Source organism: Sebastes umbrosus, chromosome 15 (assembly GCF_015220745.1).
Source record: "Sebastes umbrosus isolate fSebUmb1 chromosome 15, fSebUmb1.pri, whole genome shotgun sequence".
NCBI lineage: Eukaryota > Metazoa > Chordata > Actinopteri > Perciformes > Sebastidae > Sebastes > Sebastes umbrosus.
In genome coordinates this window covers 5,983,953-6,003,867 of record NC_051283.1, presented here as the reverse complement: position 1 = coordinate 6,003,867, position 19,915 = coordinate 5,983,953, and the positions used below count along the sequence as shown (strand labels likewise).

General features: G+C 39.7%; 1 protein-coding gene across 1 annotated transcript; it reads left to right on the top strand.

The window, feature by feature from the left end:
* The first annotated feature begins 2,395 nt into the window (after positions 1-2,395).
* Positions 2,396-19,425, top strand: LOC119503528 (protein lin-28 homolog A-like). The gene is made up of 4 exons (XM_037795369.1): positions 2,396-2,448; positions 5,604-5,781; positions 10,058-10,236; positions 17,435-19,425. The coding sequence occupies exons 1-4, from the start codon at positions 2,396-2,398 to the stop codon at positions 17,703-17,705; spliced, it is 681 nt and encodes a 226-aa protein (XP_037651297.1). The 3' UTR covers positions 17,706-19,425.
* The last annotated feature ends 490 nt before the right edge of the window (positions 19,426-19,915 follow it).

Sequence of the window (19,915 nt, the reverse complement as noted above, 5' to 3'; positions counted from 1 at the left end):
GTGGAGAGATCTCCACACTGGCCTGGGAACGCCTCGGGATGCACATGGATGTATGAAACGCACCGGGTGTTCTATTACCTACAATGTAAACCCATCCACAGCAACAGTAAATGCTCCGAGAAAGTGCGCCAGGAGTGTGTTGGCGTAGTTTAAAGAGCAAAAAGACACACACTGGGCGGAAGAGAGGGGAGGTGGATCCAACAAACACAGGGTCTTCATCCAGGAGACCGCTGCTCGTGTCCCGAGGATCACGTTTGTGTCCCGAGGGTCACGTTCGTGTCCTGTGTTCACAACGTTTAGTGTCATTTTCACTGTACAAACGTACTAGTTTTAAGCCCAACCGTGTAGTTCCTTCCTAAACCTAACTACAGTGGTTTTGTTGACAAAAATAAAGTAACGCCGAGGGGCGTGACAAAGCGGCGGTATGTGACGAGTTGGGATGAGAACATGTTAAATAACTGCACAACGTTGAAAAAATGTATATTGATGGTCTGAAAGCAACACATAGACTGCACCAATCTTCATCACAATTGTTTAATTTTATGCCATCAGGGTCATTTGAAAGATGCTATAAACACATCAAAATCACACACAGTGTAGCTTTGAAAATGTACAATGTCCACCATATTGACATCTGATGAAAATGAATCTGTTTTCACGATCCTTAAAAAATCTTGTCATGTTCCTTTAACGGACAGGTCCCTTTGCTAAAGAAGGCTTGTCATTGTTGGCTGTTTGGCCCCGAGGCGGCCAGCAGCAGCCGTTCGTACCTAGAGGCTTGTTGTGGGAGGGATATCTGTCACAACATGGCAGCACGTTATGGATTTGTTATTGATCAGGTTTATTGATTGATTGCCCTCTGGAGGAAGGGGTGAGAGGTGAGCTGACAGGCTTCCCGTGGGGCCGCCGCTTATTTTCCCCCTCTGCTGCAACACACGAGGGCCCAGAGACAGTCACTGAAGAGTGTTTTAAACCGTACTCCGTTACATTCACAACATAAATACTGTAGATTCTGAATGGTACTTTAATAGGAACTTACTCTCTCTGTCTTTTATGGAGAGGCAACTTTTCAATCTCAGTGACATAACGGCCTGTGTGTGTGTGTGTGTGTGTGTGTGTGTGTTGAACAAGCACGTGCCAAGGCTTTGTTCCCACAAGCCCTTCTGGGTGACCCTGGTCACCTTAGGGTGGCCTGTTTTGTTTTGCAGCAGCCGGTGGGCCTTTCCATCTCCATGGTGACTTTCAGATGGCTTCTGCTGGACTATTAGACCAACGCATGAATGGAGTCATTTGTTTTTCATCAGGCAACACCTCACACACACACACACACACACACACAATGCGTAGAGACATTAAAGGGATAGTTCAGGTGTTTTGAAGTGGGGTTGTATGAGGTACTTATCCATAGTCGGTGTACTACTTACAGTAGATGACGGTCAGCACACCCCCAGTTTGGAGAAACAGACATCAGGAGCACCGACACCGGAGCAAAGCAATGTACTGCTGTGGATGGGGATGACAGCAAAATTTATTTTAGGCACCTTAAAGGAAGGCTCGCCCCAAAAAAATCGATATCCATTCAAGTGTACGCTATATTTAGAATATTTTCACCGCTTTATCTTGTCGTCAGACAGCCCTTTTCTTCTCCTATCTGACGGGGAGCTGAACTGAAAAGGGAAATAAATCTATGCTCTCTCCAAAGCCAGCAGGCTCAGATGACAAAAACAGTATTGATATGTTTCACTTTAAGTTCAATTCGCTGTCGGAATATATTCTAAATATAGCGTACACTTAAAAGGATATCAATTTTTTTAGGTGATCCTTACTTTTAAGTGGCTAAAATACGTTTTTTTCTGCCGTCCTCGTCCAAAACACTGTATTGCTTTGCTCCGGTGCCGGTGCTCCTGTCTGTTTCTCCAAACTGGGGGCACGCCGACCGTCATCTACTGTATGTAATACACTGACTATGGATAAGTACCTCATACAACCCCATCTCTTTAAGCTGCACTCGTTCACAGGAAGTCAGAAAAACTGCTGGCTTAAGCTCATTATGTCTGCACATATGTAATGCCTGGTGTGTGTGTGTGTGTGTGTGTGCGTGTCATTACAGGAAGTTCCATGACTCAGCGGTGATGAGAGCAGGTTTGTGGTGCTGCTACAGCAGCTTGAAAGCGACCGATTACTAATTAATGAGTGTGGATGAATGACTCCACCGGGCCACCGTATGTCTTCTCACAGACTGTAACAGGTGGAGGTGAATCACCTCAGCAGAGACAATGAAAGCAGGAAGCTTCATTTCATCTGCAACAAATTCACCCTGAAAGGATCAGGAAGGGGCAGATCACCACCACCTGGTGTCTAAATGTCACCTGTTGGACAATATAAATGCATCATAATGTCCACATGCCGCTCACCTGGAGACCATTCAGGACCAGTGTCTCCTCTGAGGTATGTCTAACACTTTATTACTCTCATGCTGTGACTCATTTTTCTGTTAATTTGTAAAGGTGTAAACCCCTTTAAAACTCCTTAACTTAAAGTACATTTGAAGTGGTACATGACTCCTTAATTTAAACTCGCATTTTAAATATTTCACAAATTCATTAATTATCAATTTAAGGTGTTATTAAAAAACTCTTAAAAATAATTCCAAAAGTCCTTAAATACCAAGATGAGCAGACTTTAATTGATACATGACTTTCCTCTAAATTTACATAAGAAATATATTCTTCTTATTATATATTATCAGTACATTCAATGAATGAATGATATTTTAAGTAATCTCTGTTCAGTACTGAAGTATTTAATAGGTTCTAGATTTGGAGGAAAATAATTAATAATTTAATGGAGGATTGTATATTAATGGGTTTTAATTAGGCTTTTAATGGACTTTCCTTATTGATTATGGCATTTTTAAGGGCTAAAAACCCTTAAAAAAATTATAATAATAATATTCCTACCTACCACCCTTCAAAAACCACATGAATTTCACATAAAGATTATAACATATTAAGGGGTGTTTAATGGATTATCTGCATGGTTTAAGAGGTTTTCAACCTGTAAAACAAAAGTCATCCCTGATGGCTTTCATGTTATTCGGTCAGTTTTAAAAAGCCCCTCAACTAAACATATTATACTCCATTCATTTATACCTTACACAGTAGCCTATTAGAGGCCAATTATTATTAAAATGTATATAAGGCATACTGTATAATTATAGCTTCATACCTTATAGGTAATCATTATTAAATTAATGGAATGCTGAAGTAAAAAATTAAGAGTCGGTTTCACAGTAGTGAGACTTTGCTTGTCCTGCTACTAGCATTAGTTTTATTTATATAACTTATTCGGAGTGCCTCAGTATTGTTGACTCATTTTTATCTCTCAAAAATGCAACACCATCAAACACCCCCATTATTATTTCTTACTTTTTACAATTACATTTATTACATTAGTCCAACATTTTGTGTGGCCCACAGGCAGGTATTAGAAGGATATAGTCTACCCTAAAATCTCATTGTGCTTTTTAACAAATTAACTTTTTTTGTTCATATCATTTCTGTCCTTATATTAACACATCATTTTTAAATAGCTCCCAGAGAGAGATGCAAATTTGGATTATGAAAATGGAGGAGAAACACCATCTTTAATTTGAACAGTAGCTGCAAAACGCTTTGCAGATGGGATTTATTATTGTGTGTGTGTGTGTGTGTGTGTGTGTGTGTGTGTGTGTGTGTGTTGGAGGGTGTCAGTGGGCGGGGTGATCTCCTTCTAGGCCCTTAATTCATCGTCCAAAGCCCTGATTGGTCATTTTGTCAATTGTTTTGGCTCCCTATGTCTTATTGGACATGTGTGATTTATCTGCGACTGGAAATCACGTGGACTTGACCGAAAAGGTCGTTGTGTGTGTGTGTGTGTGTGTGTGTATGTGTGTGCGTGCGTGCGTGTGAGTGTGGGTGTGTGTGGTCAGTGGGGGTTACTAGAGGTAGGAGGGTCAAGGGGCTTTCTGCATATTGTGGGAGAAGAGAGCAGGAAGCAGAGAGAGGGCAGTCCATCTCCTGGAGGATTATCATCAACACGGATGTCCAGCATGCATTTCACTCACTTCATCTGATCTTTAGAGCTCTTTTCTGCAGGAGGCTGAGAAAAAACCTCCCACCATCATGGCAGAAGGTATGAAGAGCTTATTTTGCAGATGCTCTGAAAGAGGTTGAATAGAAAAGAGGCTGAAGGGAGAGCTGGCTTTTTCTTCTTCCTCTGGTATTGTCTTCTTCTGTCCTCTCTGAGGAGGCTGCTGGGTGCTTGTCTATTCAGAAACATCTCTGCAGAAGTGCTGCCATTTCTTGGTGTCTGCTTGTTTTGATGTGGAGGCAGAGTGGAGGTGCACTTTAAAGACACCAACAAACATTTACTGAGAGATACAACTTTTATTGTTGTTATTAAATCTCTCTTCATCTGAGAAGCTTTGGAGAAACACAAACAGGGGTTTTAAGGATTTGCTTCCATAAAGATTTGGCTTTTTATGCATTTTAATGTTGTCAGAAGAGAGGGAAGGTGTATTTTATTTTGAAGGCCTGCTAGGACATGCACGTAGGCTATTTAAAAATATATTAAGAAATGTACTTACTCTATTATTGTAAAAACTGATGAGAATGTAGCATTTTATCAATCTTAAGTGTATATAATTATTGTATTTAACTTTTTAACTTAACCTTTTTTACTTAATTGTTTTTACTGCGTAAAATTCCCTGTGTGCATTGTGAATTTGGCGAATAAAGCGATTCTCACTCTGAATATTTATAATCTATACAAATATATTAGATCAAACACATTTATATATATTCAGTAGGCCAATGATTCATATCGTATTACATCATAAGTGTATTAGTGAACAAAATACAGAATTTGTTACAATCATCATTATTTATGGCTGAAACTATTTCTTTATTAATTATTAGTGGATATAGACTGATTTGATTCTATTGTCATTAACTTACTTCATGAATTATGTCAGTGCTGGGTTAATAAGCCGCAGTTTATCATATTTAGCAGTTGTGGTGTGATTAAAGTAGTAGTAATAGAGTTGAACAAGAAAAGTAAAATAAAGGCGAAAAAAAACCCGACTGAAAATAATCGATTAAATCCTTTTTAAAGGAAAATGCGAAAAATGTTTCTAAAATCTTCTATGATAGTAAATTGAATATATTTTGGATTTATTTTCAAAAAAAAAAAAATCTTGGGTTTTGAGAAATTGTAATGCGCATTTTTTTTTTCACAATTTCCGACATTTAATTGACAAAAAAATTGATGACCAGGTAAATATATGCAGATTAACTGATTATGAATATGAACATTATTGAACATATGACATTTATATATATATATATATATGTATATATATATATATATAACAGTATATCATTACAGCCCGGGCTGTTACTTTATTGTTTTTTTTCCGGGTCATTACGCAAAACGTCAGACGCACGCGGCCCTTCTGCGCTTCACTTTGCTGCCGTTTCAACCATATAGACAACCAGCCATTCATCTCACTCTTTATTGTGACCATCATCACTGTGTTTGTGTGTTTCTGTGTGATGTGCAGCAGCAGCAGCAGCAGCAGCAGCAGGCGGTGCGCAGAGTGAGGAAGAGGAGGAGGAGGGTCTGTCCCGGGGCAGCGGCGTCTGCAAGTGGTTCAACATGAGGATGGGCTTCGGCTTCCTGTCCATGAGCAGCAGGGACGGAACTGCTCTGGAGGAGCTGCTGGACGTGTTCGTCCACCAGGTGAGATGCTATACCTGCTGCTTGTCACATATTGGTTATAACACACCTTCCTGATGTATTCATCCGATTCTCCAGAGAATAATCAGGAAAGCTTTTAATTGGTGTCCATGTTAAAGGTCCCATATCGTGCTCATTTTCAGGTTCATACTTGTATTTTGTGTTTCTACTAGAACATGTTTACATGCTGTAATGTTCAAAAAACACATTATTTTCCTCAAACTGTCTACCTGAATACATCTGTATTCACCCTCTGTCTGAAACGCTCCGTTTTAGTGCATTTCAATGGAATTGCAACAGATTTGCGTTGCTAGGCATCAGTTTGGGTCCATGTTTACTTCCTGTCAGCTGATGTTATTTACATACACTGCAACAGGAAATAAACTCGGACACATTTAGAATGTTTACGTTTAAAACCGTGTAATGGTGTAAATATTGTATATTTGTGACGTCACAAATGGATAGAAATCCTGACCTGTTGTTTCTTTATGTCGGACCGTTGCTATGTATAACTTAACCGATAGTTGCTATGGACGCAGTTTTGATGTCAGACTCTGGCTGACCGTTTTCGTGTGAACTTATTGATTTCTTAAGTAAGTAGCCGTGTCATAAACAGGATAATGTACAGCTAGGGAGTCATTGTTGCTAAATAAACCCTGATCGCTTCGTGTCGGGGTGCAGCATCGCCCTGTTTGTATGTCGGAATAACGTGAAAACATCTTTTTATAAGAAACTTTTCACATTACAAGTATACGTGATAACGATCTGTTTTTCTTTTTCAGGCGTGGGAGCAATACGCCTCAGTACAATGTAAGAGCTTGTTCAAAAGCAGAACGAAATCTTTCTCCTCCAAAGTAAAAGCTATCACATATTCAGCATGTGTAAAACCCAGTTTATTTATGAGAACCAACAGATTTTGCTTCTTAAATGTAAAGATGTTTTTTTAGGAAACTCTGCTTCAGTTTATAGACATGATGGTTGAGAGAAATGGACTTCTCTCTGGAGTAAAGTCAGGCATTATCCCACAAAAACAGCTGGTAAGAAGAATGTAAGACACCTGATATGTTTTTGTGTAAAATTACCTGAAGATTAACACATCCTTAAAGTCAGTGCTGTAACTCCCCCCACTCACCTCACCACCAAGACGGATGTTTGCGGTGGAACCTCAAAGGTGTCAAGCTCCTCCATTTCTATTTAACAGGGGTTAGAGGCTAAAGCAGAGATAACAAGGCTCATTCCTCTCCCCATCCAGCCCTGCTTCCTGTTATAAAGTCATTAAAGCATCAGGGAGCCCACCCAGTCCCACCTCCCGTGTGGAGCCTGTTGGTAGAGAGACCTGTTCTCAGGTTACCCGGCACAGTGCTGCTGTAGATCATCTGATGAAAGAGAGAGAGAGAGAGGGGATCAGAGCCCTGCTCATGCTTGTTTTAGGCTTCAGTGAAATGTCTATTTGGTGTGCAGAGGTTTGGTCTGATGGGACATTGTAGTAGAGGCAGTGCAGAGGAGCCAAATTTGAACAAATAACCTCACATTAAGGCAGATTGGTAGTTTGTGATCAATTTTCAATATCTTGTGTATGTATGACCAGTCAGTTAGCTAATTCTGCACACCTGCTCATTTGAAATGCAGCAGGTTTGAAGGTTCTGGTATGCAGAGACTTATTGGAACCAGCGGGCAACTCCGGGTCTGAAAAGGGAAGTGTCTTAAACTTGCGAGCCTACTTGTGAGCCTACTTCTCACTTGATTTATCACCTCAGTAAACATTGTAAACATGAGTTTATGGTCTCAATCGCTAGTTTCAAGTCTTCTTCAATACAGCATGATGTTCATTTAGTAAATTATGGTCCCATTTAGAGTCAAATAAACCATAAAGCAGGGGATGCTTTAATGGCGTTAAAAAAAATACAAAAATCTGACTTTTTTTTCATGAAATATTACTAAATACTGTAAACACACAAAACATATTGATTCAAAATATTTCTAAATGTAGAAACATGAAAAAAATATTTCTTAACACTCCATAAGTTATATGAACTATGAACATTTTTGTAGTTTTTGAGATGTGCTCATTTTTATGAGCAGATCGGGTGCAAAGGAGCACTTGATAGTTTCGTTACGTTCCGCATGTAACATAATGACGTCATCACGAGCATACAACTTGATGATGCGAAAGACAGAACCTTAGCTTTCCACTGCGAAATGAATGAGTGCTCTAGCTATATGTTTTTTTTTATATATTTTAAACAGATTTAAACAGGATCATGCAAACAATGACATGTTTTTAAAAGGTTAAAAAAAATCACAATTTCTTCTGTCGTTTTAAATCATGTTCTCTGAGCTGACCTCAACTTTGCCTACTATAGTGTGCTTTGGTCGAGAGTAACAAAAGGACATTCATTAAGGTGAAATTGTCTGACTGTTATTCCCAGTAAAGTGCAATCGACAGATCCTGTGGTCATACTGGTCATACTGGTCAGCAGGATTACTTTATATATTTCCTCCAGCTCAGCCAGCAGCAGCTTTAATGTGTACGAAGCAACAAATAACCATTAAGGCTCGTTGCTGGTTGGCTTGTGTCTGCAGCCAGGCTGAACCTAGATGGACTTTATTATACTCTTATTGTTTGGTGGATGGGTGGTATGCTAGAAAATGTTTTTTTTCATTTAATTGTGTTTTCTCTATTTGCTTCTGTTTTCTTCTGCTCTGATGTTTTGAGATATCTCTGCCACCATCCTACTTTTCACCAAGGTGGAGTCAAAATGGGAAATAATCTCAAAGCTATAGCAATACAGCAACATACTGTAGCAGTAGACCATACTGAGACAACAAAGGATGTGCTGTTCACATTAAAACTGTATTTACTTAGAGACTATTCATAGTGATAGCATTGGAGTTTAAAGGGATAGTAAGTTATATACATATACCTTAAGTACAGCTGGTGTTTGGCGTGTTCACTGTGTGGTAGATCCTTCTTTTTATTTACCACGACAATTGTAAAGCAACTCAGTGAAAGATCAATAGTGTAGCTCACTGTTGGGTGATTTACTCTCCTCAGGATACATACATTCTGGTAGCTATCCCAGGAATGCACTCTCCTCCTCCCTTGTGTCATTTCCCAGCATCCTCCAGTAGTAGCAGTGGTCATCTGGAGACTTGACCAGATGGACTCTTTTTTGGAGAGTCTGTGGCTGCATGAAGGTGGTGGTGGTGGTGGTGCTGAGGGAGCAGGGTGGGGTTGGGGAATGCTGTGGAGGTTTGGTTGGAGACGTGCAAGGGGAGGAGGGGTGTTTGAAAGTAAATTCAGTAAAATTGTACTCAAAAGTGTGCGGCCAATTTTTAAGTGAGCTGCACCTTTGTCTTGTAAGGACCACAAATGGAATTGATTTTAAGCTTAGACATCTAGCACCTTTCTCCCCTAAACAACTGTATTTATTTTTTCAGAAACTGCCAAAATAACAGTTAACTGACGCTGACATTTCATCACCTTTTAAGTTGATATGGTGAACTTGTAAGCAAACAGCTGCTTATTTATACATCCAGCAGTTGCAGAGCAACATGATCATTCATTTGGAGTCGTGTTTATGTCCAATATTAACTCTCTTTTAGCTCTGTGTTTGGTCTCCACCAGCACTTGGGGGGAAATATTTGTCTCTTTAGCTGCTATATGCTCCACTATGTTCACCAGCTAGTCTCTAACTGGGTCTGTCTGCTGTTTGCTTTTGAGCAGGTAGTGTACAGTGGGTTTCTAGAGCTTCCTCAATGAAAACAGCTGCCTGCTGTGGCTGATAAAGATGCTATGCCGTGAGACTGAAACAGAACAGTAAAGTTGCAGCCCGACAGCTAAACAATGAGCTGAAGCTCTCTATAAAGCTCCGTAAAGCTGATGGGAGCTGCAGATTCAGGTGATAATTCTCTGTAGAAATAGTCCTACACAAAGCCCCCAATAAAACCACAACTTGTCGTTTTTACATTTCTGGTGTTTGTACAGATTAAATGCAGGAAACATAATGTGCTTTAGAGCTGCTTTTGTTACGTTTGGACAGAGCCAGACTCTTTGAGAAACCAATTGCGCTTATTTCCCTGTTCCTTTAACTTGAGCACCTGATTGGACAAACACATTACTGGTTGACCGGTCATTTTAACCTGGGAAAACATGGAAGCTTCATGAGTTCTCAGAAGCACTCAGTTATCACCAGTTATGTTCCCCATAGTTCCCTGATTGGTCCATCGTGCTCAATAGATTGTTAACTCTCTGACCCTCGCTCTCTCTCGTTTCCAGAGCAAACTGCACATGGAGGGCTTCCGCAGCCTCAGAGAAGGCGAAGCCGTTGAGTTCACCTTTAAGAGATCCTCTAAAGGGCTGGAGTCGGTGCGGGTTACCGGGCCCAACGGAGCGCCGTGCCTGGGCAGCGAGAGAAGACCGAAGAGCGGCCAGAAACGACGCTCCAAGGGTGACAGGTGAGTCCAGACTGAGGACATTCACATGCTCATTTTTTGCAAGTTCAACATTTTGAGAAACATGCTTGCCTGGAACCGTCACCTCTACAGCTCATTGATGAAAATGTTTGTTTTCGATACACACTCGAACAGAAATGTCAATATTACAATTTGTGATCTTAGAATCAGAAAAAAAGTTGATTTGTATCAGAAACAAGTCCACATATTCTTTGTGCAGTGGCAGATTATTCTATTAGTTTGAAAAAGATTTTAAAGGGGACATATCATGCTCATCTTTAGGTTCATACTTGTATTTTGGGTTTCTACTAGAACATGTTTATATGCTTTAATGTTCAAAGAACACATTATTTTTCTCATACTGTCTGTCTGAATATACCTGTATACACCCTCTATGAGAAACACTCAGTTTTAGCGTATTTCAACGAAATGGCAACGGAATTGTGTTGCTAGGAAACAGCTTGGGTCCATGTTTACTTCCTGTCAGCTGATGTCATTCACATACACTGCAACAGGAAATAAATTGGGACACATTTAGAATGTTTACGTTTAAAACTGTGAAATTGTCTAAATATTGTAGATTTGTGACATCACAAATGTACAGAAATCCTGACGGCTTGTTTCAAATGCACAGTTTCTGAATATGGGCTGTGTGTATTTATCTGTGGATTGAGCGTTTTGATACTTTTCACAGTATTTATATCACTTAAACCTGCTTTATAACATAAAAGACATGAAAATCTCACTTTTTACAATACGGGACCTTTAAGACTTTAAGGTCTAAAAATACAGACAACAATGACCTGCTGAGAGGGATATTTTTGCAGCGTTCATATCAGTTTTACAAGTGATGTCAGTTTATCATTGTATTGATGAAAGTTACGCTTTGGGCTTAAAAATATCTTTCTCAAACAGAAGTAAATGTCGTCTCTTTGTGCAGCAGCAGCAGCAGCAGCAGGCTGAATTAAATCAATAGATGGTTTGATCTCTTCAGGCTTCTTCAACCCCCAACGCTCCATCTTTTGGCTTCTGAGCTGACCACAGTGTAGCTTCATTACTTCAAAGTATAAAACTATGAATTAACCTGTGATTGAACACTAGTGGAGGAAGCTGTCATTTATTTGCAGTCGCTCTGTTTGTCTTTGAAGCTTGTTTGGACAATCGAGATTCAGCGAGGCTTTTAATTTGGTAGCATCTTGTAAATTTGACCATATTAATCATAGTAATGAAATCAATCCCACATCTTCCCAAATTTAAATACCTGCTGGATTTGCATTCAGATGTTCCTACTTTCTATTCTTACTGGTTCCAAATGTGCAGTTAAAGAATATAGGAGTTTGATTTGCAGGTTGTAGGCCATTAAGATCCAACAAGGTTATTAATGTGATAGCATTTTATTAAGCTGAATTTCATTAATCACGGTTTGCAGTGATAAAAATAATCCCCCAGCTTCCTGTCCTTAAATACCCTCTATATAGGTCTGATTGCATTCACATGTTTCCTCTTTTCTCCCAAACATAAACGTATAGTATTCAGAAGAGGAAAGAGTCCTCTCCGTTTAATTGATAACAGATGTAGGTGCCGGAGAGAGGTCAGAGGTCGCCGTTGCCATAGCAGCAATGGGATATGGTGTGCAAATGAGGTGGATGGTGGAGGGTGGGAGGAGGGGTGTTGAGCGGTGCAGGAGGGGTCAGGGTTCAGAGGTCACAGTTCTATTGAAACAAAGGAGATCCCTCTCCCGCCCTCGTGGCCACGCTGATCAATACTGAGCCCTGATGGGAGGAGGAGGTGGGGGGGGGGGGGGGGGGGGGGAGGAAGAGGAGGAGAGGAAGGAAGTGGTGGTTAGCTGTGAGATGATGCAGGGCTCCGTCTGGGTTTCATCACTCACTATCTCACCGGCGGAATTATGCTGCTTTAAAAGACACATGTTCTATGTTTTTATTATATTATAAGTAATTTAAGCTCCATTGTTGTCTGAAAACTATTAAAACACATCGGTTCAGCCACACTGTTGCACTAGCTGACATGTTCCTTCATTACAATGAACACACACACTGTAGTTTAATTTGACTCAATCCCACATTATACCTGCCTGCTGCCACAAATACTCACTAGAGCACCACATGGGGATTAATACGCTGCAAAAAATAGTCCCCAACAAATGTAGTGTGGCAAGTAATGTTTAATAAAATCTACAGTGACCAGAAAAAACATGAAACTATATAAATTTATATGTGTGAGCTCCACTCTGCACTTCTCTTCAACTATACTTGCTTTAGCATTTTTCAGCTCATTATTTTGGTTTTATGTCCCGCAACTTTACTGTTTTGGATCAGTCTCACCGCTCTCATCAACCAGATTTCCATTTGCAGCAGCTGTTTTCTGTGGAAAAAGCTCTGATATTAAACCCACTGTGCAACTACCTGCTCAGCACCACAACCACAGACAGAACCCCCCTTTTACACATGCACTGCGTTCTCACCTACTGGAAAAATACTCTGTTTGGTGTAGGCGAGATGCAGCACCTCGGTACAGCGTGCAGGAGGCAGGATGTAATTTGGTCATAAACAACGAGTCTCTTGCCGTTCCTTGAATTTGTCTCGTTGTCGGCCCTTATCGACGGAAGTCTCGTTGTCTCTCCGGTTAGACATTTTCGTTGGCATCTTTGTGTAAATGACCCTATACTTCTTCACCCTGAGATGTTGTGAATGTGAATGTGGGACAATGAGCATCTCTATTCCATAGACAGTGTATAAGAAGTGGACGTAGTCACCGTGACGTCACCCATTGGTTTGTGGACTGCAGGTACTGAAGCCTCAAGTTCGGCATCTTGGCCGTCGCCACGTTGTTTTTTTTGCAACCAGGAGTGTCACAAGAGGGTGGAGCTAAGTACAACCGAATGCTGAAAAAGACATTTTTAGGCGACCAATATGTTACTTTCATGAGCTGAAAACACACTGTGAAAGGGTTAAAGTTGTAAGACGAAAACACGGACAACTCCCAGACCGGACAACGCTGTGGTAGCGACATATCAATCACAAGGTAGCCACGCCCTAAAGCATCCCCTGCTTTATGGTCTATTTGACTCTAAATGGGACCATAATTTACTAAATGAACATCATGCTGTATTGAAGAAGACTTGAAACTAACGATTGAGACCATAAACTCATGTTTACAATATTTACTGAGGTAATAAATCAAGTGAGAAGTAGGCTCATTTTCTCATAGACTTCTATACAATCCAACTTCTTTTTGCAACCAGAGGAGTCACCCTCTGCTGGCTATTAGAAAGAATGCAAGTCTAAGGTACTTAAGCATTGACTTCACTTCTCAGACCCCGGAGGTTGCCCACTGCTCTATTCACACATGAGCTCTATTGGACGTTACACAGACTTTGTACCGGCAGGGTAAAGTCCATTTAATGTCTGGTCCGAATGATTTGGACATTTGCGTTCTCACATCTCCTCCGGTTTAATGTCTAGATAAGTTCAGGATTGCAGTGCGTGTGTGAGAGGGGCTGCAGTTAGAGACTAGCTGGTGAACACAGTGGAGCATTTAGCAGCTAAAAACACTTGTATTGGTGGAACAAGAGATAGTTTGCTCAAGGTCAAGATATGATTTTATGTGAATGCTTGTTGCAGAAAAGTGAATGCAGCGTTAAGATTTGTGTCTAAATAATAACAAATAGACCACAGACGGGGTAGGAAAGTACCGACAAACACATTGTTTGTTGTGGTCTTAAATGAGATTTGTCGTCAAGAGAGAAGTAAAAGAAACGAGAAGTTGTATCCTTAAAGAGGTTGTCACTGTAGGAGGAGGATTTGCCATCAGAATACATCAGATATCTGCCAGTTAGTTTTGATTAACAGTTTCCACAGTGTCAGTTTGTGAATTTACACAAAGCTTGACCAAAGGTTGCTGTTAGATTTAACGTGCCTGGTTTCCATTTAATTCTGCACTATATGAAGAGACATGAATCTTGCTTGAGATCCCTCCTCTGTTTACTTTTAATTACTTTGTTCGACTGCAGATGGAGAGCTAAAGGGAAAAGCCAGGGCCCGTAGAAAACCAGATTGTCCACAAAGAAATCAATGTTTTTTTTGCTCCCTCATTTAAGTGGCCGATGTCTCTTTGTGTCACACCACACAGAGCTCGAGCCTCACTGGCCTTATTTATCCCGCCCTAATGAATTCACCAACAGGATTTCACTTAGCTACTGATCATTAGCTTTCTCAGCATTGATTTACTGATAACAATACACATCGAGCTACGAGATCAACAAACGCTAGCAGTAGTGTTGTGTTTAACCAGAGCAGCTTGTTGTGTGGAGATTAATTCAGGCTTTGGCCTGTTTAACTGCAGAATCGTGACTTTTTCAGTGGCTTCCTATTGTGAAAATATGATCTTATCTGGTTATTGTTTGACAAATCTCTCTTTAATTTGCAGTTAGAAACAGTTTTCTACATGTGGGTGCCTTTTTCACACCAGACATTATTATGAGACTTGCCATAGCAGAAAAAGCACAGGTGTAATTAATCACATTAATGATGGCTCTGCTCCACGAGGTGCCTCAGTAAAGATGAGCAGACACTGTACCGACTTTAGCCTCAAATTGGTCGAGTCTGACTGAATCCGTACAGTGTGAGCGTAAAAGTAGCACATTTTTGCCGTGTAGAAAGGCAGATAAAAACTTATTAGTGTGAGTTAACACAATGTTCAAGATTAAATGTAGATGCGCAATGTCTGTTGCCACATATCAATGTCAGTGAGCCAGTATACCCAGCAGCAGGTCCCTCCAGCAATCATCAATGTTATTAACCTGTGCTTTTCCTGCTATGAGAAGTCAAACAGTTTCACAGTCAACACAGTTTTGTCATACTGTGATAAATGTTGATACCGCAAAGACAATTGTAATATTGTGATATTAATTATAGCCTATCTATTTAATTCCATTCACAAGCTTTCAGTCGCAGGCCTTCCTCAGACATACCAGGTAAACAGAAGTAGGCAGCAAGAAATGTTAGTATGTAAATATGTGTATACATTCAGGTTAGCCCCAATGCAAAACATCTGTGTATCCCTGACACAAGATCACATGGTGCCTTTATATGAGGTCGTGTTTACTGTGTTTACGAGAAGAGTCCATATGAACTACCCCCTCTTGTCGTATTCACGTCCTCGTAAGTTGAAAGTTTCTGAAAGCTCAGAGTTCACGATTTGTGACGGAGGCCTTGGAAGTTAATTTTTCGGTGCATAATAAGTTGATATATTGTAATATTAGTCATATATTGTTTTTCTTGGTAATTTTGTAATATATCTGAGGAAAATGCCTCATCTTTCTCCTCTGTCGTCCTGCATTATGTTACCCACTTGCTAGCTTGCTAATTCGTTAGCCTCTGTGGCATCTAGACGCTGACAGTAACGTTAATATTGCCATTGCTTAGCAACGGTGTTCTCACAACTTAACCACTTGAACGCCACGCATATCGTGTACACGACTTCCCATGTTGTAAACACGAGCTCACGAGTTTCATTTGAAGGCACCGTCACTCATTGGTGTTGTAGTCCCATGAGATGCATGGACTACAAAGATGGAGGGGGATGTACAATGCATGAGACAAAAAAAACACACATTTAAAACAACTGTATACTGCAACTGCATGAATTAATGCTATGCAAATGCCATCATACCTCCTACAAGTAAACAAGACCGTCAGCGAGAAGATTTGCTTTTTCTATATAGTTATTTTTAATGATTGAATGATCGCAAAATTTAAGTTCCTTGTAATAAAGATCTCTTCCAGACATGTTTGAAGACATGTAAAATACTCTGCATACTCTCTTTCAGCAGGTGAATGTGAAAACAAACTCTGCACAGTGAAGCTCAAACATCACAGTGAAGGAACGAGAAACAAAAACAACACAGTTCTGAGTGCAGGGAGACTTTAAACCTTTTTAACTTGATTGGTAGAACAACAAAGGTTGTCAAAGTATCCTATAAACGATCTCTTGAGGGACGGAGATCAATTCGGTCGAATCCCTTAACAGCTGTCCACCACTGGGACTGCAGTTAATGTGGACAGCATGGTGACAGATCTGTTAAAGAGGATCTGACACCAGATCAGATGGGCTGTGCTGCCCTCTGCTGGTGGAAGGTATTCAATTCACTGCTTTTTTTTTATTATTATCTTAAATCTACTTATCTGCTTATTTTTTTAATCTTAAATCTACTTCTTCTTGTTTTTGATTTTATTTACCATCATTTTCAGTTTACAAGTAGACTTTGACATAATGTTATTTTATTATTATGTTCATTATTTCATGTTTTGTTGTTTTTTTATTGTGTTGTGTGGTTTGGGATGGAGGGAGAGTCCTCATGTGTATGTCCTTGTTGATGTTACTATGTCGATTGCTTTGTGTCATTGAATCGTTTAATTTATTGTTACTATAATTATTATTATTATTATTAATATTATTATTATTATTAATAATAATAATATTAATGTGTAATAATGTGCTTAAAGATCCCATATCGTGCTAATTTTCATGTTCATACTTGTATTTTATGTTTCCACTAGAACATGTTTACATGCTGTAATGTTCAAAAAATGATTCTCCTCGTACTGTCTGCCTGAATATACCTGTATTGACCCTCTGTCTGCAACGCTCCGTTTTAGTGCATTTCAACGGAATTACAACGGAATTGCATTGCTAGGCAACAGTTTGGGTCCATGTTTACTTCCTGTCAGCTGATGTCATTTACATACACTGCAACAGGAAATAAACTGTGTGTATTTCTCCGTGTATTGAGCGTTTTGATAGTTTTACAGTATTTATATAGCACTGAAACCTGCTTTATAATATAAAAGACATGAAAATCTTACTTTTCACAATATGGGACCTTTAAATGTTTGATAACATCCATGTTTTGTGCCTGATGACCTCTTTGAAAACAAGATGGTGCATCTCAAGGGGTTTATCTTTTAAGTAAATTCAGAAACTGATGAAGTTGTAGCACCAGATTTTAAACGCCTTAAACATTAAAAATGGATGGGTTAACAGGGTAATTTTCTGTTGTCTTAAGAAGTACAAATGTGACATATTAATGCGGACGCAGATCTGGACGTTTTGGTCCAATCCGTGTTCGATAGTACAGTAATAGCCCCTCTGAGGTAATTTTTTGTCTTTCTGTTCATTCTAGATGCTACAACTGTGGAGGACCCGGCCATCACGCCAAAGAGTGTCAGCTGCCCCCTCAGCCCAAAAAGTGCCATTTTTGTCAGAGTGTTTCCCACATGGTGGCCAGCTGTCCGGTCAAAGCCCAGCAGCAGCAGCAGCAGCAGCAGCAGCAGCAGCAGCAGCAGCAGCAGCAGCAGCAGCAGCAGCAGCAGCAGCTTTCGTCTCCAGCTTCCTCACAGAGGGACGAGGAAGAGGAGCGAAGCCAGGCCGCCCTCTCTGAGAACTCAGAGTGAACTGTGAGGTTTTTCACTGGAACACTGCTTATAGGAAGAGCTACCTCAGGGTTTATTTTATTGAACGGCATCACTGTGGTACTGATGTGATGTGTAGTTCAATAGAGCGCCGGCAGACATGTTTTTTTATTTTTCTTTCTTAGTTGTTTTTTTCTGCCGTTGGATAAGTGTCTTAGCTTTGGAATGAAACAATCAGACTTCCCGTTGATTCAGCCGTATAGTAGCACCAGATATCAAGTCCCTGGACTGATCTGACGTCATGTGTGCCACCGATATTATTTTATTTTTAACAAAATTCAAATACAAAAATCTTGCTGGTTTACAACTCTACAAAGCATAGCACACATACAGGGTGTGTGAAAACAAATGCACCAGGAGGGCTTGACTAATACACAAATATTTGACATAAAATCTACATGATGGTTATAATAGACGTTAGTTTTTACAGCAGATGTTTTCACATGTCAGAACAGGAAAAGCACTTTATGGTGCAATTTATAAAATGCTGTATTTCATTTAGATGTTGGGTGTCGAGGTCGACTGATAACAGATTTTTAAAGGCCGATATAATAACGATAGTTTGGAGCAGGAAAATGCCGATAGCTTATTAATCGGCCAATATCTTCTTAACTTCTGCAGCAGCCTAGTCGGCTACTTCTGCCGTCACTCTGAATTAAATCATTAGTAAGAGATCATCCTGAAGTGTGATTTGGTGGATTACATCATTGGAATATGTTCTATTTATTTACAATGGGTGATGCGCCGTTCTGTGGTTTATAACTGGCCAGGATTACTTCATGTTGCACGTCCCGTTACCTCATTAAATGCCGCTCTTACGAGCCATTAATGTTGGTGCCTATTCCCGAGGTAAAGAGGATCCTAAAGTTTGCAATTTAATTTCATGAATGGATAGTTATGTGGTTGGATTATTTGGAAGAGAGAACGCCAAATTGGCAAGTTAAAGTAACAGTGAATGATTTATTTTCCTCCCTGTCTGCTTGTATTTGGGACAAAGAGCTGTTTGTGTTATATAGTCGAGAGATAACTTTTTTTCTCCCCCTCTACCTTGAATTTGTGTATGGAGCCTCAATGCTAAACAGTGATGTACGTCCCCATGTGGAGCCATCGGCCACTATCAGATCTCAGTTCCACCAATAACGATAGTTTGTAAAACGTCCTATCGGCCCTGGTTGATCAGCATCGGTCCACCTCAATTTGGGGGTTTTGGCACTGGTATCGTGCATGTTTGCCTTATTGGGACACTTCATAGGAACTGAGGTCTTTTTCCTGTTATGACAAATCAAAACATCTGCTGTGAAAAAAAGGTCTATACAAGAATGAACCACACTCGGGCATGAATGTGACTCTCACATTCTCCCTGTACTCATATCAGAGTTCATATGCTGTCAGTCAAACCCTTGTGCCTGGTTTCAGAATAGAGGATTTGGTTAAAATCCCTCCAAGATTACACCCTGTTGATCAAGTGATACCACAGGGTATTAGGATCATGAAAAAAAAACATTTCTTTTTTACATTTAACACTTGAAATGATGAAGACTCTTGCAAATGAGGTAGTACAATATGTAAACCATACTTTGGTGTCTCATCTTTACTTTCTTTTTACAAAATGAACCAAAACTCTGACAACGAGGAAGATCTTGGGTAGATAATAATGAGAATAAATGTGAAACAAAATCTAAATGATATCTAAAAAGTCTAAAATATGAGTAGCAAACTTTTTTCTCAAAATACGACAAACATTACATTACATTTTTTAATGTAATAATATATTCAGACTTATTTTCTTGTAAAATTACAACTTTATTCTCCCAAAATGATTAAGAAAATGAAGACCTTTTTTTGAAATTATTCTGAATTACAATTATTCCTTTAAATAATTACGACGTAAATCTCAATGAAAAAAAGTGTCCCAAATAATAATTTTCTTTTATTACTAAACTAGAAAGATGAGGTAAACAATCCAACATGTGAATGTAAGAGAAAACATATCCTGGGCTATTTGTGTCCGCCTTTATTGGAAAACATTTTCAGGTATTATAGTGAATGTCAAACAACAGAAGTGCCATAACCTCCACTTTCCAATGGGGTTGATGAGAGCTAAAAACAACATTTTTTCACAAAACTAATTCTACTTTTATCCCAGTAGTGGTGAAAGTCTTTATTAGAAATTATATGCAAGACCAGTATTG